At 40.8% G+C, this 20,106-nt stretch overlaps 1 protein-coding gene across 2 annotated transcripts; it reads right to left on the bottom strand.

Moving 5' to 3' along the window:
- Nucleotides 1–526: 526 nt before the first annotated feature.
- LOC129100938 (protein HIRA) lies at nucleotides 527–19,166 on the bottom strand. 2 transcript variants are annotated; one of them, XM_054610492.1, is made up of 25 exons: nucleotides 18,982–19,166; nucleotides 16,727–16,789; nucleotides 16,502–16,612; nucleotides 16,044–16,134; nucleotides 15,723–15,817; nucleotides 14,720–14,815; nucleotides 14,245–14,405; nucleotides 13,072–13,239; nucleotides 12,863–12,976; nucleotides 12,429–12,499; nucleotides 11,071–11,176; nucleotides 10,153–10,374; nucleotides 9,226–9,311; nucleotides 8,907–9,107; nucleotides 8,658–8,801; nucleotides 8,318–8,540; nucleotides 8,010–8,117; nucleotides 6,669–6,817; nucleotides 5,833–5,994; nucleotides 5,507–5,565; nucleotides 4,597–4,702; nucleotides 4,381–4,503; nucleotides 3,837–4,000; nucleotides 3,649–3,737; nucleotides 527–3,048 (listed from the first exon to the last, which is right to left on the bottom strand). In XM_054610492.1, the coding sequence occupies exons 1-25, from the start codon at nucleotides 19,016–19,018 to the stop codon at nucleotides 2,932–2,934; spliced, it is 3,066 nt and encodes a 1,021-aa protein (XP_054466467.1). In that variant the 5' UTR covers nucleotides 19,019–19,166; the 3' UTR covers nucleotides 527–2,931. The 2 variants fall into 2 exon arrangements, with proteins under 2 accessions (XP_054466467.1, XP_054466468.1); XM_054610493.1 differs by having other exon boundaries at nucleotides 8,318–8,537.
- Nucleotides 19,167–20,106: the final 940 nt, after the last annotated feature.

Genomic DNA, 20,106 nt, shown 5'->3' with positions numbered 1-20,106 from the left:
CTCTATGTCTTTTATTTTGTAGAAGGACTCTTTACTAATAATGTTCTTTAGTTGAGTAGACGGAGAACAAAACTAGTTCAATGGTTCAACAGAAAGAGACAAAGTTCCTCTGAACAACAGCGGAATAAGAAGAGAAGAAATCAGCTGTCATTGGTCAAAGAAACAGGAAGCTTAGATTTAGACAAGAACAGCTTCCTGCTTCAGTGTTTAAGAGTTTCACAATAAAAGCAACCTACAACAAGCTGGAGTTAACTTTAACAAAGCTCTTCTTGAGACTTCACAATACAAATAAAAGGTTAGTCTAGAGTTAGCACTGTTGGAATATCAGCTGAACTAATCACAGTTTAAACCTCTTCAATCAATATTTACAGTTCAGTAATCAAACTCATTCTACATCAAATACACCAAATACACATCATGTGACCGGGAGCATCTTCATCCATAATATTCTCTTGAACAAGTCATTAAAACACAAACAGCTGTCTCACACACAAACACAGGGGAAAAAATGACCAAAACCCAACTGTTCATCTGTTTCTTTTCACTTTATTTCTTCAAAAGAAAAAGTTCAGCTCGTCTCTGCCCATTTTTTTCCTTCTTTTTCTTATAGAAAATGGAAACAAACAAAAAAAAAAAAGTCGCCTTGTACAAACATTTAAAAATGACTAACGGCATAAAGAAACCAAAAAGAGAAAGAAAAACGCTGTACAGATTGGTAAAGAAAGATGAACTCTTCCTCTCAGCGCTGCTCGCTCTCCTCACTGTGCAGCCACATACAGCAGTAAACCTGCTGCCTAAGCATTTATATATACACTCACACACTCACACACACACACACTCACACACACACACACACACACACACACACACACACACACACACACACACACACACACACACACACACACACACACACACACACACACACACACACACACACACACACACACACACACTGAGTTGGCAGAATAGCGCTGCAGTGGACAACAAAAGGCTTAACACGAGTACTTTTCCTTGAGGTGAACTTCATGTTTGGGTTTCATGACCGCTTGGCTTTTGAAACCTACACAAACAAAAAACCCTCCTTGTGTTCTGAAAACGGATTTCTTTGCAGTGGTTTTTGCCCGGCAACAGAGAGAAACATATCTATAGATATATCTATATAGATAACACCTCTGATCAAACGTTCACATGATTTCATTAAGACTATCCTACAATCCCAGCTTCACTTGACAAACCTCTTTGTTGGATTATAGGAGTAAAAAAAGCACCGGATGTCTGGAACATGTGAGAGAGAACTTTACCTCAGAGGCCTGTTTTGCAAAGCAAAGTGTGAGTTTCTTGAGTTTTTGTTTTTACATTTTTTTTTCTTGACATCAACACATTTTCCTCCAGCAGCTTCTGATATTTACAATAAACCCGTCTGGACTCGAACGTGGCACGAGGTTACAGTGAGGAGAGGGTTCAAGTCTCTGCAGGTCACAGGAGTCATTGTTGAGGATTTTATTAGAAATGTTCTGATGTCTGAACTTGTGTATCAGCCGATACCGGTATACGACTAACCCGGAACACACATGATTAAAGTGACGGGCTCAGGTTGGGAGTGAATGAATGCTGTAGAACTTTTCCTAACCTGGAATCAGAACGGAACTGTAGTTTTTATCAAACCTGTGTGTTTAAAAGAGAACATCATTCTGCTCTTCTGCCTTTCTGAGCGCTAAAGACGCTAGTTAAAGACCTGCCTGTGAATTCATTCATCCAACACAATCAAAACGAGGTTTTTTTCAGCACCGTGAATATGTGAAATCCTTGTTTAGACAAACATCATTCTGTAGATTTAATCCTATTTGATTTTTAGAGGCTGCAACGATCTATCATGTCAAACTGTTATAAAACGGCGTCTAGCGTTGACCAGCTTGTACGGATGTCTGACGTGGTTGTAGATGAAGGTGTGGATCTACAACGGATTCCTGTTTTCTTTTTACAACGCGTTCCGTTTGTTTTTGTTTTGCTCTTTAGTCTAAATTCGGTCACTTCCTGTTTGTTTGAGCACCGACACCTTTCCCGACCAATCAGCTGTAAGAAGGCCTCACTTAAACGTCCATCCTGTGTTTTTCAGAATATAAATTGACTTTCCAGCGGTGTGATGAACTTGATTATCTTTTTCGCCGTGGCCTCATCGTTTTGGCATTAGCGTTGTCGCTTTTAAAGACGGACAAAATGCTCAGAAAACAGATTCCGCCCTCAAAAAAACCTTTCGTCTTTAGCCCCTCCTTCCTCCACCTCGCCGACGGAGGCGTGCGGTTATCTCTGCAGTTTAAAGGCGTCACTTTGGTACAAGCGTATTGCTCCTTTACGTCCATTCTGATTTATACTTCTGCTCTCTCTATCTCTCTCTCTCTGTCTAAGAAGGGAAACAGACGTGAGGAGGATTCACAAAGCTGCTGATGCTGGAATCCGACCTTTGACCTTTCTGTCACGACCTCTCTTTAAGTTCGTCTTTTTTTAAGTCCATGATTAGGAGTGCAGAAGAGAGAGAGAGAGAGGTGCATCAAACAAATTGAGCAGGGAAAAAAAATGACAAAAGACCAAAGTTCATATTGAGATCTTGATTAGACCAAAAAAATAAAAAAAGAAGAAGAAGAAGAAGAAGAAGAAGCAGCACCCACCGCACCGCGTCTGAAACGTCCGAAACGGCTGAAAAGCTGAAGACTGAATGTTTGAGAAAGTTCCTCACAAAAACACCCAGCATGTGTTGTTTTTTTTAGTCGGATCAGCGCTTCAGGGTTCCAAAGTCGAGGAAGAGCAGAGTCAGAGTTTAGCCGGGATGAACCGGACCGGTTTCATGATGAGTCCAGGTCTGTCTGTGTCGGTCTGTGTGTGTGTGTCTGTGTGTCTGAGTGTGTGTTTAGCGTTATGTGTGTTTGTGTGTTATTTGTTGCGCAGCAGCTCCAGCTGGTCCTGGTATTCAGTGAACAGTCTCTGGAATCGCAGGTTTTCAACGATGACGGGTAAAACCTCCCGCAGAAGCTCCCGTTTACGGAGACCCTGAACACACGGAGAGGAGAACAGTTAGCGACACGAAAACCTGCCTGTTTCTGTGGCAGCGGAGCTAGCTCGTTAGCCGTTAGCTCTGTTTGCAACAGGTACAAGACAGGATGACAGCGTCACATCTCACTGCATCATCACATCTGAAATGAATGACATGCAGGGAGGAAGATGTGCTAACACGAGGCAGCAGTTAAACATTTTCATCATGAATACTTTTAAGAATGTGAATATTAGCAGGTGACATGTTGTTTTTACATACATTTATATTCCTGAGCGTTTTGCACTGTGAATGAAGGCATCAGACAAACATGTAAACGTACACTATAGTGTGCGACTCGGAGGCTCTGGAGTCTGAACCAAACCTGCAAACTTTATTACTCATTTTCAACCTTAACAAAAGGCAGAACAGGACATTTGCACCACTGCCCGTATGATTGTTTCATGCTTAATATCGTCTGCATGTTCATGTTTATTTGTCCCCGGATGTTTAAACGGCCAAAAGACAGAGAAGGTTTTTTCACGCGTGGAAGGAAAACGTCCTGAAAACGATCAGAACTGGTTTTTAACGTGAAGATGAATAGAGCGTGTCGGTCGTACCAGAGTGGTGGGCTCCCAGGCCGAGGTGGCTGATTTGTGGACGGGACCCAGCAGCTCCTTGCACAGTTCTCTGAGACGGTGCTCTGAGCCTGGAGGGAACACAAACGAAGAAGAACGAGACTCAACACTGTGTTCAAAGGGATGTTTTACTGTCGGAACACAATCCTCAGGAAGCGTCGGCTCGGTACCTTCGTTGACGAGGAAGCGGGCGTAGATGAGCAGCCAGTAGCGGTACTCCTGAGCCGACTGCAGCGTCAGAGCGGACGCCAGCTGGTTCTCCAGGAAGGCCAGCGTCATGCTCTGCTGGAGGTGGTGAGGGGTGGAGGAGAGGCGGGACGCCAGCCGACCGGCACTGCAGGGACGAGAGAGAGAGAGAGAGAGAGAGAGAGAGAGAGAGAGAGAAAAATCATTTCTTTCTTTTTTTTTGTTTTTACGTGTTGCTACAGACAGAATTTGATTTATTTTCTTGTTGGTTCTCTGTGCAATGCTGGGAAAAGTGTTGGAAATGAAACCCTCTCTTCTATTTGTTACTAATATAGTATTACTAAAAGATCATGGAAGTAAATTCATCTGTTTTTTAATTATTAATCAAAACAAATATGAAGTGTTTTTAAAAAAAATCACTGATAGTCACAGTGAGAAAAAAATGAATCTTGTATACAAATATAACATTTCTATTAAGATGAATGGATATTTGTTAGTAATCCACAGTCAGTAGTCCTGCTGTCCTACTTGAGGTTGCGTCCCTGCATGACAGCCAGCGGCCCCGAGGACACAGGTGCATCGTGGGTAGGCAGGCAGCTCCTGAAGTCAGCACACTGGACCATGGAGTCTCCTTTGTCTGCTATCAGAGTCCTGAGAGAGACAGAGTGAGAGGTTTAACCATTCAGTCTCACTCTACAAGAATCCTTCAAACCACGTTCAGCCGCTTCACCCGCGCTGCCTCACCACGTCTCCAGAGAGGAGCTGAAGCAGTACGACTTCCCGTTGGACAGGCCGACGACGGGGACTCCCTGCTGGGTCAGCAGAGACTGAGACACCGTGGTGTCAGCACCTTCACACACAAACAGAAAGGTTTTCAGGGAGGAAAGCGTAGTTTGAAGCCGTCTTCATGTGAGGATTAAAGCTCTCTATGGATCATCATCATCATCAAGAGGAAGATTAAGTTAAATACACTTTTAAAAAGGAATAGCTCAACATGTTAGGAAAACATGTATTTGCTTTATTTCCATGAGTGAGATGGAAATCAATTTCAAGTCTGTGTTACAGAACAGAGCTGGAGTCAGGATGGGGTTAGCCTAGCTTAGCATAATGACTGGAAGCAGGGGGAAAGAGCTAGCCTGGGTCTGTCAAAAATGCCCCTACTTACAGCTAAAGACTGTATAGGAGAAGTTGACATAGCCTTGGTGTCGACCTGTCAATCAGTGTGTAGCCCCGCCCTAAAGCATCCCCTGCTTTATGGTCTGTTTGACTCTAAATGGAGCATCATTTACTAAATGAACATCATGCTGTATTGAAGAAGACTTGAAACTAGAGATTGAGACCATAAACTCATGTTTACAATGTTTACTGAGGGAATAAATCAAGAGAGAAGTAGAGTCATTTTCTCATAGACTTCTATACAACCAGAGGAGTCGCCCCCTGGTGGACAGGAGAGAGAATGCAGCTTTAACACATGAAGCATTGACTTCACTGGGCAGAAGCGGAGGATGCTGCCTGCTCACAGATCTAATAAACAGTATGAATATCATTTAATTAGCAGACTCCAGTACTCATCACACAGACGTCTTCTTTCAGGACAGAAATCAGACACATTTATCCAAAAACTCTTCCTGTATCATCACATGCAGCTTCTCACCAGATAAAATGGTCAGCAGAGACTCGTTCTTCACCAGAGCCTTTTGTTTCTGAACGTCCCTGCACACAGAGAGGAAGACCATTAATAAAACATTAATAATGTTTATATTAAAAACAACATCACTGATCAGTTCAACATGAAAAACCTCGACTGAAACAGCATTTATGTCAACTGGTACAACAGAGGAAAAGAAGCCATACCAACACATAAATGTGTCTGTAATGCAGGAATACGTTTGTACCACAATTCTTATAGAAACATGTTTCTAATCAGTCTACACGTGGGAGCTAGAGAAACCCTGATGAATACGGATAAAGTCCACCGACCAGACGGACAGCGTCGCTCCAGCCGTCAGAGCCATGACGAAGTGGGCGGAGCAGTGCAGAGCCGAGGCGGGCGTGGCCAGCTGGATGGCGGGGAGGAGCCGCCGCCCACAGGAAGAGAACACGGACAACATCCTGTCCTGACAGGCCACGGCGAGGACGTCGCTGAAGGGGAGACGGAAAAAAGTGATTTAGAGCCGTTGATTCATATGTATTGAAGCTCAGTGCTTCCATTAAATACCTTTTTTAATTTGCCATAGTTAACTTAGCTTGTGTACCCAAAGCCCATCATACTCAATATGCAGATTGTAATTTATTTATGGTAGTCCTATAACAATTATTGATCCATTAATGTGTTCATCACTTAATGTTGAAGCTCGTAAAGGTAGAGCACATTTTAAATACTTTATATATTTGATAGTTGGGCTAATTACTACTTAATAATACATCGGTTTATTAGTATATTTACATTTTGTATGAATAATCTGATCAGGGAAAGTAGCTTAACAATAACTAATAGTGTTAAATAAATGTAGGGAAGTTTAGAAGTATAATATTTCCCTCTGAGATGTAGAGGACTAGAGGTATAGACTTACATAAAATGGAAGTAAGTGGGCTACAAGTACCTCTAAATTGTACTTTAGTGCAGTACTGAAGTAAAACGACTTTCAATCACTGGCAGAAGAAAAAGAACACTAAATTCTTCATTAATCTGGCCTATTATTTTACTCCCAAGGGTACCAGATTGATGCATTTAACTTCTGGGGAATCATAAGGTCCCCCCATCACAGTCTCACAACAGCCTGCGTAAAACTCTTGATGCTCAAAGATCCTCGTACCTGCTCCCTGCTGCCGTGACCACTGAGCTGGGCAGCAGCGTGTTCCATTCCCGTCCGTCTCTGGAGCATCGAAGCTGGCTGAGCTTGGAACCCGCGACCAGCGACACCTCGTTCTCCACCTCCAGGAACACCGACGGCTCCATGCTCACCTGCACACACAGAAACACATCCCATTTAACGGGTAAGACACAGCGTCATCCTCACTAGAAGGTCAGCAATGAAATCAATGCCTGGTCGGAAAATGTAACTTGATCTGTGCAAATATTCCAATGAGACGAAAGTTTTGTTTCTGTTCTCTTTAAAGATTAAAGTTCTTTGTTAGGTGTTAAACTGTGTAAACAAACTACAGAAACATAAGGCATTATGGGTAGAAAGAGACGGGTGCTGAACAAAGAAGACAAAGAGACTTTTTTGAACATCAGTTCTTTGCGTGTAGTTGCAGTTGCTACTGGTCACCAGTAGAGGGAGATGATGAGCAGAGGCAAACGCAGTACAATCACTGCTACTCCATTTTTGTTTGATTTCAAGAGAAAGCAGACACTGTTGTCAAACAATTTGGTTTTCAGACGGATGAAGAAGGTTCAATTTTATTAATCTGAAGTAGTTTGAAATGAGTGTTTGGGTCGATTCCCTCTGGCAGCAGGCTGTGGGACATCAGGACCAAAACCTCACTCCACCAAAACAGTCCGGCTCATCAACAAAGCCCAGGACCCCAACTGACCCGGACTCTTGCACCCCCGAGACAATTACATACATTTATACCTGCTCAACTCTTCTCTTAAATATACATTTGACACTTTAATAACAGACTTATTAACGTACCCTTTATTTGTTTATCATATTCTATTGTACATTTTCATGTATATATTTTTTATTTTTAAATGATGTCTTGTACTCCTGCACTGTGTTTGTTGTCACGCGCCAATCACCAAGAGGAATGTCTTTGTATGTGCAAACGTACTTGACAATGCACCGTTTGGTTGTTTAAGCCTTTGTTCTGGTTGCAAACACACCGTTCTGCTATTAAAAAATAACTTAACATTTAAAAATAACATTTGCCAACTTTATACTTCCTATGTGCTCATGTGATAAAATAGAACGTAGGCATGATAAACGTTGAGTAAAACTCACATGAGTTCGGTCTAGACCTGCTCTATGTTAAAAGTGTCATGAGATAACTTTGGTTGTGATATTATTATAAATACATCGTACATAAAGGTGGTTCTGTTCTACAGATACAAGTACATTCTTCCAGGTGGATTAAACCCACACAAAGGATTGAGAGAACACACACAACACACACACACACACACACACACACACCCGGTCAGAGTGTGTTACCTGCAGACTGAAGGCCTTCTTTATACTTGGCGTTGGCAGTTTGAGAGCAGCTACAGGAGCCGATGGAGCCGCCACCCTGCTGGGCTCCCTCTCTGCTGGAAGAGTTATCTGAGAGGAGGAGGGACAAAACTTTTATCTACCACTCTCTAGTCCAAGGACATCTGAGCAAAGGAAGCTTTTACTGGACTGTTTCAATACTACTTGGTATTGATTCAAAAAACAAAACATTAGATTCCACTTCCAGACCTGAGTATGTTCTTCCTCTTGGGTTTATTAATGTTTTACATCATCTATATGTGCTCATCTACCTGAGTGAAGGACTGGGACATGGGGGCGGCCATCTTGTCTTTCCTGGGCCGTCCCTTCTTCCTCTTCTCCACCACCCCGTCCCCTCCGTCCATCAGCAGATCGGGCTTCCTCTTGCTGAACGACAGGTTCTTGTTGATGGAGGCCATCTTGTCCTCGCTGTCGCTGCTGGTGTCGTCTTTGGTTTTCATGTCTTTCAGGGCGGAGATGCCGTCCTTTGGCCTGCTGGACGAAAAAAAAGTAAAAAGTCACATTGTTTTAGGGACAGTTTTTCATCTTCTTGAGTTCCTCCACCACCTCGCATTTGTACCATTTTGTCTTCACTTATGCTGAGTCACTCACCTGTCGAGAGGCACGAGTCCACCAATGGAGGAGATGACGGCGGTGACCCCCGGTGTGGCCTTTGACCTCTCTGTGAACCTGGAGTCCAGAGCTTTCATTGGCTCGATCTTGGAGGCGGAAGTGAGCAGCAGAGTGGACTTCACACTGCAACAAAGAGAAACCAAGAAATAAGAACGAGGACATGAGAAGATCGAGAGTGATTGAAATGGAATTGACAGATGGAACACCACAGAAGAAGTCAGCTCGTACCCGTCCTTGTTGTCCTCCAGGCCCTTGGCGGTGCTGTTGGCTGGAGGCGAGGTGAGCATGGGGTCGTGTCCGGGCCTCAGCCCCAGAGAGGAGGCCTGTCCCGGGCTGGAGTCTGAGCTGAGCTGGGAGGTGAGCTGGTTGGACATGGAGGAGCCCGAGGGCAGGATGGGAGCGCTGTTGAACAGAGCCGGAGAGAAATCCCTGCAGGGAAAAAAAAAAGAGGGACTATTTTCTGGTGCTTTTTTGTGTGTTTTTTTGTTTTTACTTTGCAGTGCGTTTGAGCCTTCCGGGCCGCCGTAGCGCTTGATGTTTTCCCTACCCGGTGTCCAGCTGAGCGATGCAGAGCGGCGTGATTCGTCTTCTGCCGTCTGGGGTTCTCGTCTCCACCTGCTTCTTCAGAAGGTTCTGCAAGACGACGAAAAACAGCAACATCCAAAAATATCTGAATTTGTTTTGACAGCTTTTGAAAGAGAAAACTCTGAAATGGTTGTCATAAATATTAATCCAAAACCTCAGTGATATCTTAATATGTGTTGTTTTCCGAGTTAGTCTACAATCACTTGTTCTCCTGTGTTTGACTCTTCTAAAACTCTTTTCTCTCTGACTATTGTCTAAATATAATCAGTTAGCAACAGTCTGCATGTCTTTTCCCTGGAACATGAATTAAAAAAAATAGCTAATTTCTACATAAATCCATTCAAATATGTGTTCTTTGACTCAACTGTCAAAAGGCCGTCAACGTTTCCTGTCCAGAAAACCTTTTATGAGCCAAAACAGTAAACTGCACATAAAACATAATGAAGTAATTTACAGTCTATATGATATGAAAAAGTACTTTTTAAACCTTTGAGATCACATTTTCGATCTCAAAGATCTCTTATATTTCACAATATAAAAATTAAATGTTTTCTTATTTTCATATCAAAATCCTATTATCTTTTATTCCTGTAACACAGAATATTAATCGTGCCTTCACAAGGTAATGCCAACCAACAGTTGATCACATCCATCAATTAATCCTCAACTTTCAGGTTAAAGGAGGTGTGAACGGGGCCACGATACTCTGTAGCTCCGTACTGCTCTATATTCTAAGCCCGCCCACCTTTTTTATTTAAATCCCTCTTATAACTGTACACCGCTCAAATATTCTGTTTCACTGTGAAACACGTCACGGTGCAGAAGCAGAAACATGTGTATAACACCAAGTCAACACTCTGCTGTTAGTCGTCACGTCTCCGTGTCCCACCTTCCTGATGTCCTCCAGAGACTCCCCGTTCATCACGCTGTTGAGTTTGGGGGTCGAGGATTCGGGCCCGGCGCTGCCCGGCCCCTGGTTGGCCTGGGCCGAGCTCTGTCGCTCCTGCTGGTATTTGAGCATCTCCGGGTTCTCGATGATGGTGGTGGAGAGCTGAGCCTCGGTGCTGGTTATGGCCAGACTCTTACCGTAGATGTTCTGGTGGATGCTGTTCTGTACGTCAGAGGAGGAAGAGAGACAACAAGGTTTGATTTGGGTTCTTCATGTTCTTGATCTTCTTTTCTTTTTTTTTTTTTACAAGCCAACATAAATCACATGACTCAAACTTCTCGTACAACAGACATGTCATGCTTTTTCCTTCAGACCACAAAGACTTTATAACATTTTAAAAATAGTTTCCATGTTTGCATACAGGTTATATCTCAGGGGTTCACTCAACAAAATGTCAAAGAATTTTTTTTGCAAAAATAACATAAAAAATTAAGCATTTTACAAACTTTGCACGAACCCTGCATCTCTATTTAAGCATGAGAAAGGCTGGATAACAGGGGGTAATATATATATATATATATATATATAAATATATATAGAATTTATAATATCATACAATAAATAACCCATATGTCTGGCAGATGAGGTAGTTTGTTCTGATCACTAACAAAATGCAATGTGGTTCTCTGGGCATCACCAAAACGCCTAAAACTTAACCCTCTATATTGTATATATTGTTTACTTGAAGAGGATTTATGGATCAAAACAAGTTGGGAACTAGTATTATGACGGATAACAACTTAAGATTAATGATGCTGAGAAAAGAGTGCTAGTCTCAGGGTTATTCATCGATTGTTCTTTTTAGTTAGATAACCAAGTTTGCAGCCAGATGAGATTCTGTGACGGAGTGCGTCTAACCTTCTCCTCCTCGTTCAGCGGGTCTCCCAGTTCGTCCAGTGAGAAGTCCAGGTAGGCCACAGTCCCGTCCATCGAACACACCAACATCCCCAGACCTGTCAGAGTCCTGACACACACACACGCACACGCACACACACACACACACACACACACGCACACGCACACACACACACACAAAAACAAAGAGGTGAGGAGGCTGTACTAGTGATGTCTCAAGATTCATGGCAAACCATAGAGAATAGAGAATGGAATAGAACTGGTTACACTGTGTCCCAGTGAGACCTTTTCCAGTGGCCAAAAAACACCCCGGAGCCAAAAAGTGTTTCTTCCATAGATTGGTATCACTTAAGAATTTCTTAAACTAGGGCTGTGCCGAATGTATTTTTAAATTCAAAAATGTTTAAATCTTCAAAACAAAAATCAGATTAGAATAATCATCAGATTAAATGAGTTAGTTATGAGTTTTTGTATTAAATCAACTCTCTTTAATGAATATACAAGTTTTTTACCGCAGTGTATTTTTTGAAAGGCTAAACGCCAACAAATATGAATTAAGACACAATATTTTGTTAGATAAAAACAAGGGAATTTAGAAATGATTACATCTATCTTTTTAAACAAATGTTGACCTTTGGACTTTAACACGCTCTGGAGTTATTGGAAATATTTGGATCACTTCAATCTGAAACAATCCTACACAGACACCACTGGATTCAAATTCTACAAACAGTATAGAACCAGACGTCAACCTCCAGTACTGAAAAGTGAAGCAAACACTGACAGTACTTTAAAGCTGCATTCTCTCTCCTGTCCACCAGGGGGCGACTCCTCTGGTTGTATAGAAGTCTATGAGAAAATGACTCTACTTCTCTCTTGATTTATTCCCTCAGTAAACATTGTAAACATGAGTTTATGGTCTCAATCTCTAGTTTCAAGTCTTCTTCAATACAGCATGATGTTCATTTAGTAAATGATGCTCCATTTAGAGTCAAACAGACCATAAAGCAGGGGATGCTTTAGGGCGGGGCTAGGTCGCTACAGCTACCACGTGTTGCCTGTTTGTTTTGCTTTAGAATAATGTTGGGTGGCCTAATATCTATCTGTTACTGTGCAGAAATACTGAATCACAATAAACAGAGCCAAAAACTAAAAAATACAAAAAAAGTTCATCTAGAATTTGTACATTATGAAAGAAGTTTCAAAGCTTCAAGCTATTAATTACAGCATTATTTTGAACTTTGAAAATGTAATAATTGAAAAACCTGGGGAAGCTTTTTTATGCGACTGATGTCATCTCAATGTAAATTATTTGCAATGGCAAACTATCTAGGCCACACATAGCCTGACTTAAGACTCACCAGGAAATGTCCATTATGGATTTATCAAACAGATCGTGGATGACCACCAGGGGGCGCTTCAGAGACGTCAGCTGAAGAGGAGACAGAAGGAAAGGAAACGTTCGTATCGTCAGAAAGTAAACAGTAACTAAAATGGGGTTAGGAACTTTTTGCTGAGTAGTCATTCAAACACAATTCAACATTTTGAAAAAATGCTTGAGTAGGCTTTATTTAAACGGCCAATAGCAAAAACTATGGCAGCGTGCCAGGTGTTTGTTCCTGCTACCTTTGGTTTGGGGTCAGAAAGTCAGAAAGAAGTCCTGAGAAGGGTTATAGAGAACAAACAGAAACAAACACCGTGAATAACAAAAGTTTGGCGTGAAATCTGCAACTCGACTGAGGAACCTTCATCTCGGGTGCTGGACGTGTACGTATCAACATTTTGGTGAACTGACCCAGACGGAGAGCGACCGGTCTTTGCTGCCGACGGCGCAGCAGCAGTACGGACAGCCGGGTTTCGGGGCGCTGCCGTTCTTCTGCTTCTTCTTGAAGATCTTTGGGTTGAATTTCTACAGAGAGAGACACCAGATCCGTCAGTGTGAAGATAGATCATGGGTGAAGAGGAAATTTAAAAAGGCGGAACACAAGGCCTAAACGTCCTCACCACCACGGTGACGGCTTTACGGTGGCCCACAAAGTCCATGTTGGTCTTCCAGCCGTCCCTCTCCACGATCTGAGCGGTGGGGCCGGAGTTGTTCATGGCGTGGGCCGACACCAGGTACTGACCGTCTGGAGACCAGGACAGACGCAGGACGTGGGTCGTCCCTCCACACTGAGACGCACACAGAGGCCGGAGAAAAGAATCAAAACCCACATTGGTGAACCGTGAGTGTGGAAGAACGGTCAGGAGAACATACGGAGACAAATCAAAAGAAAAACCTAAATAATACACGTGTGGAATGTGGATGTTTCCAAGTAATAACGCAATAACAATGACTTTGTTTACATGCACACAACTTTTCCACTGTTACTCCAGATGTGACAATATTCTCAATTTGATACGGGACATGTAAACAGCTAATTCCGTTTGGACATACGGAATTCGTCCTTTTTCCTAATGTGACATTTCCCGATTCAGACATGTGAGATATGCCGATATTGATCATTTTTTGGACATTTATACAGAGCATTCAGAATATGAGTCTCAATGGTGGTTTTTAGGGCACTTTGCGATACAAACATTATTCAAGATAACGGTCCTCACATGTCCACGTTGAGAGAACAATGTTTAAATCTGTGGTTAGATTATGGTATTTATATTGTAAAGTATTTATGGTGCTGTTAGATCACCCGATTAATACACGTGGGTGTGGGAGGGAAAACTATTTTTTGACCACACCAAAAATTATATTTTTTAAAGGCTAAACGCCAACAAAAATGGATAGAAGAAGAACATTTCATTTGATAGAAATATGTTAGGAATTTTGCAAATGATTGGACGATAATTCAGTATTCAGTGTTGTTTCTCTTAAAGCAATATCGTCAGTGGGGGAATTTAAATAACGCCCAACGCTAATATCAACAAGTATTTGGATATGCAAAAATATCACAAAGAAAAAATAAATACAAGTGGCCCCAGACGTTCCACTTTTTCATATTCCGACTTGATTAATGACATGTTAGTCAGAGTATGCACGGCTTTATGTAAACAGGAATATTAGTAGAACATTCATTTTCATTAGCCATGTAAACCAGCAAAACCCAGAATAATTTGTGCACGTTGACGTAGTCATTGTCAACCTCCTGCTACATCACACACAGCTGACTGTGTCTGTACCTCGCTGAAGGGTTTGGTGATGTTGGCCTCCATCTGCCAGTCCACCGTCCTCCACACTCTGAGGCTGTGGTCGTCGGCCTGAGAGGCGATGTATTTCCCCACCGGGTCCCACGTCAGACCTTTGACCAACCCAGTGTGTCCTCGCAGACAAGTCACCATCTCTGGACAGACACAAAGAAGAGACAGAGACCAGGATGAGAGGAGTATCTTCAACATGTTAATCTGGATAATGATTATGCATGTTGCAATACAGTACGCAGAAAGGTTTTTCAGTATAAAGTCTGTAACAATTATGTAGCAACGCTGGCAATCAAAGGAGGTCCAGAAGAACTGTGCAAAATGCTTCAGTTGGTGTTTTATTATGACAAAGAAATACATTTTAAAATGGTTGGGTTGATTAATGAGCCCTCAATTGTTCTTTTATTTCCTGCTTTAGGCTCCAGACATTATGAGCTGTGGCGTCGGCGTCTCTTACCTGGGAATTTGCGAGCGTTCCAGATGACGATGGTGTTGTCCACGCTGCAGGAGGCCAACCACACGTCATGAGGAGACCACGCCACGTCCATCACATCTACAAACACACACACACACACACACACACACACACAATGACATCACTGCCTGAGTCTGAAGACACATTACTACGTAACCCTCTGAACCCAAAGCAGTTTCAGGGCAGTTTTCTGTCACATTTCATTCTCTGAGGCCTTGATTTTCACTACGATATAAAAGTCCTGCACCTTTATAGAAACAGAACAACCATGACTAGAAGTAGAGAGAACTCAAACATGTATTTAATGCAGTTTCTAATCCATAAATCATGAAAAGGAAATAAACGCAAGTTGAATTTCTTCGTATATTTATTTTACAAAACGTTGAAAACAATGGAATCTATATAAACAACATTGTTCCAAGAACATAAAGGCTCTACACGCTATGTCAACTGATCTACAGTGCGGTTGCAGTGATTGGCAACCAGAAAAACATACAAATAGCCATTTAAAAAAATATATTCAGGCAAAAAAAGGTTTGATTGCAGGTATCGTTTGACTGGAGAAGTTTCGATAATACTAATGCCAATACCAATACCTTAAAGTCTAGTCTGTGATGCGTATACATGTGTTTGTTTTCAGTGTTTTCTTTCAGATTTTTGTGGATATTCTGTGTGAGGGTGCTCCGATCAGGATTTTTGGAGCCAATCACTGGACGCAGTATCTGACAATATTGATCACAGAGTCGTATTTAAAGCCTTTTATTTATCCTCTAGCATTATGTACCCATTTAACTCCAGTGAAGCCATTGTAGCGTTGCTTTGAGAAAAATGTCTCTGGTATATTTGCGTCATCTGATCAGCCTTTATAGAGACCGTGGATCAAACTTTTTGGAAGAAATAGTCTGATAACAATCGGTCAGAGCATGCTTAATGTTGTGTGTGTACACATCTATCAGAGTGTGTTTTATATGTGTGTGTGTGTTACCTCCAGTGTGGTTCCTCAGGATGGTGACACACCTCCACTGCTCCACGTTGGCCAGCTTACTGCTCGACCCGAACACTGTGCTCGGCCCGATGAATCTGCACAGAAACACACACACACAGTACCACTCAAACAACAAGCAGCTCCGACTGCTCAAAACACAAACGGCACATTTCATTTAAATTTACTAAAGTTTATTTGGCTGAAAATACTCAAAAAATTCCACTAAACATTGCAATATGACTTTCTTAATCATCAAGAATGGACTGCAAATAAATCCGTGTTGCACATTGTGTGCGTGTGTGTGTGTGTGTGTGTACGTACGCAGCTCTCTTCCACACCATGACCAGCTTGTCGTCTCCTCCTGATGCCAGGTACAGCCCGTTGTTGGACCAGCGCACACAGTTCACACACGCTGCAGAGACAGATATACAGCTGAGGTCATAAATAAAGCGTGCGTGGGTTCGTGCTGACAGGGCGGTCCTTTTATGGCGGGCATTAATAATAGTGCCGGCTATACAGCGTAGCGGGACGTTGCTATTATTAAACCTGTTTAATTGGAACACAATCAAGGGAGTGCAAACACAGCGGACGCTGAGCAGCAGTGGTTGTCCGTGGAGGAACACAAATATGGAAAAAGAGTTAACCGTAAAACTATCCTATAAGAATCCGACTTCTCCAACTAGTTTCCTGGAGAACTATTGAAACATATCAATCAACCAAACATTTGGACACGGGTTATTTGAATTAGTGTGAAAACAAAGTCATATACGGCTGGTTACCTAGGTGATTGTCCATCTGGCAAAGCATCTTGGGAATATTCTCGTTCTTCTCGTCCTCATCTCTGAGGACCGGCGCCATGTTCCAGATCATCACCTTACCAGAATCCTCGCCTGAAAAAAACACATCCGATATCAAAACCCACACCCTCCGCACTATTTGTTTACATGCCGGCATGGTAACGGCATCGTTGCGTTTTATTTTGAAAATCCCACAGATCATCTTACCTTGCCCACCGGTTGCAAATTTCGTCCCATCAGGGTGGATGTCAACTGAAAATATGGGTTTGCCTGTGAAACACAACACATTTAATGATAGTTGTCAAATCACAGTTTCAATAGATTCAAAAATGCTGTGGACTGTTATTGCAGATTGCTAATCAATAATATCTAATAATAAATAATAATAAAGTACCAGGGACACATTTCAACACCACGCAGGAATATCACAGTGATGGTAGAGCTGGGCGACACAGAGAAAATGAAACATTATTTTGGACCTCTATATCGATATTGCAACAATATTGTAGGGTTGACCGTTGATGCCTTCACAAAATATTTACACATTGAGATTTTTGGATAAATAATTATCAGTAGGGATATAATGACCATGTGGGGAAAGGCAAATAAGAGAGCTAGAACATTTTGGTGAAAATAACATCACTTTACTGTAATGCAGCCCGTAAACCCAGGGGGAAAAACAACACTTATGTCATATTATAATATCTAAAATCTCAGACGATTATCTAGTCTCATATCACGATATCGACGCAATATCAATATATATTTCCCAGCTCTAACTGATGGATATTCCACTGCTATGTTTTAGCATAAAGCAGGACCTGAAACTGTTCCTGGTTCTCTTAGTGACTGTGGATTAGCTCAACATGTATTCTTAGATTTCTTTTGTAAAACAAACCGATGTATGAAATCCTCTGAAATTACTCTGATGATATATTTAATTCCCCAAACTCTTGCTTTATCAACACTAACACGACTTAACTATTTATTATTCAATACAAAAGGGAAGAACTATTGAATCTAGCTTTTTTTATGCTACGGAATATTGGAATATTTTGGACAAGACAATGCATTTGGTTTACACTTCAGACTGGTGGAAGGATTCAAATCTTAAGAGCATTTACTCTGCAAAAAAAAGAATATTTAAATGTGTCTTGTAGGGGAGGAAAGCCAGCCTCAAAAAGAGAGCTGTATTTATTTACCTTCGTCCATCTAAAAACACAAAGCCCCTCAAGTTAATTCATTTGAATACCAAAGAGCATCAAGTACAGGACGTCATTCATGCACAAAAACACTCCAAACATGTTCTCAGCTTCTACACTGGGAGGGTTTTCTTGTTATTCCTACTGTAGCTGTCAGTTATTTATTGTTGGATCAGACACACATGATTGATTGATTCAACACTATTGAATCTAGCTTCTGTTATGGTCAGGAATATTGGAATATTTTGGACAAGACAATGCATTTGGTTTAAACTTCAGATTGTTTTTCTTGCCAAGTGGAAGAAAAACAATCTTAAGAGCATTTACTCTGCAAAAAAAAGAATATTTAAATGTGTCTTGTAGGTGAGGAAAGCCAGCCTCAAAAAGAGAGCTGTATTTATTTACCTTCATCCATCTAAAAACACACTAAAAACACACTAATAGTTAATTAATTTGTGCACCAAAGAGCATCAAGTACAGGAAGTATTCTTTCCACAATAAACATACCACAGAACTATTGAATCTAGCTTCTGTTATGGTCAGGAATATTGGAATATTTTGGACAAAATAACTAATTTGATTCAAACTTCAGACTGTTTTCTTGCCAAGTGGAAGAAAAACAATCTTAAGAGCATTTACTCTGCAAAAAGAGAGCTGTATTTATTTACCTTCATCCATCTAAAAACACACTAAAAACACACTAATAGTTACCTAACTTGTGCACCAAAGAGCATCAAGTACAGGAAGTATTCTTTCCACAATAAACACACCACAGAACTATTGAATCTGCATTATTTTGTCCAAAATATTCCAATATTCCTGACCATAAAAAAGCTCTTTATGGTCAGGAATATTGGAATATTTTGGACAAAATAATGCATTTGGTTTAAACTTCAGATTGTTTACTGAAAAGTGGAAGAAAAACAATCTTAAGATCATTTACTCTGCAAAAAGAGAGCTGTAAAAACACAATAAAAACACACTAATAGTTACCTAACTTGTGCACCAAAGAGCATCAAGCACAATAACTCATTCCTGCACAATAAACACACCAAACATTCACATCTTCTTCACTTTCTTGCTGTATTTTTCATGCACATTTCTTTGTTTTGATTGACACTTCATGCATTCACATGATGCATTCAGGGACTCTGAGAAAACACACACATATGGGCAGTTTAGTCAGCTAGCAGGCTAGGCTAACTAGCATGCTAGCTGGTGTTAGCACACATCAACACGTTGACTGCAGTGGAGCCTCACCGTTGTGGCTCACCCAGCTCGGCTTCAGCAGCTTCATTTTCCTAATATTTCGTTTCCTGCTTGTCTAATATTCAATATAAATCCATCAGGCTCTTCGTCTCAAACTCTGCAAGACACTCTGTTGTTTTTCAGATTTAAGTCCTCCATCTCTGCGGCGGCATCAAGCGGCAAAGCGGCAAAGATCCGAGTACGGACCACAAAAGAGGTGACACCAGGGGGGGGGAAGGGTTTGACCGCGGACGGGGGTGGATTTCACAATAATTCCGCAATAACATGTAGTGTCAAATAAGATATTCATTGGCATGCTGTAATGAATTCTAGTCTCTCATGTATTTATTTTTGTTTAAATAATCAAACTTTACAGCGATATTTTTTCCTCAAATTCGTCATGTAGGTGTAATGTTTACTTCATACGTCTTTTATTTTGAAGGTGAAGTGCCCTAGCTGAGAATTTAAACAGTCAATTTTTTTTTACTTTATTTGGCTTTTAAAATGTTTTAAATTATCTTGAATAACATTTATTATGTGAAGGACTAAAACTGCCGTTACAATAAATACATGTATTCATAAAATTATTAAATAATAAAATAATAAAAAATGTTCAACTTATCTTGAATAACATTAACTATGTGAAGGACTAAAGCTTAAATAAATGTATTCATAAAATCATTAAATATGAAAATAAATAAATACAAAATAAGTAATTAGTCCCCAAAAAATGTGACAGTTTTAAATCATGTGAAAGTAGTTTAGGATAAATGCCAGAAAAGATAAAAAATGCCATCTTGAAAACATTTATTATGATAATAAAAAATAATAAAAAAATGTGTTCAACTTATCTTGAATAACATTAACTACGTGAAGGACTAAAACTGCCGTTACAATAAATACATATATTCATAAAATTATTAAATAATAAAATAATTTAATACAAAATAAGTAATTAGTCCCAAAAATCATGTGAAAGTAGTTTAAGGATAAATGCCAGAAAAGATAATAAAATAATAAAAATGTGTTCAACTTATCTTGAATAACATTTACTATGTGAAGGACTAAAGCTGCCATTACAATAAATAAATGTACAGTAGCAGTCAAAAGTTTGGACACACCTTCTCATTCAACTAC

The sequence above is a fragment of the Anoplopoma fimbria genome, chromosome 13, assembly GCF_027596085.1.
Source record: "Anoplopoma fimbria isolate UVic2021 breed Golden Eagle Sablefish chromosome 13, Afim_UVic_2022, whole genome shotgun sequence".
NCBI classification, from domain to species: Eukaryota; Metazoa; Chordata; class Actinopteri; order Perciformes; family Anoplopomatidae; genus Anoplopoma; species Anoplopoma fimbria.
Note: the sequence above shows the minus strand (reverse complement) of the source record. Positions and strands in the feature narration are given on the sequence as shown.

Bases quoted from the DNA above. Each gene is read 5' to 3' on its own strand.
- LOC129100938 (XM_054610492.1), bottom strand. From the start codon at position 19,018: ATGAAGCTGCTGAAGCCGAGCTGGGTGAGCCACAACG. The intron at 4,001-4,380 runs GTAGGACAGCAG...TCGTCCCTGCAG, and splicing joins ATGCAGGGACGCAACCTCAA to TGCCGGTCGGCTGGCGTCCC. The intron at 3,738-3,836 runs GTACCGAGCCGA...TGTTCCCTCCAG, and splicing joins CCGCTTCCTCGTCAACGAAG to GCTCAGAGCACCGTCTCAGA.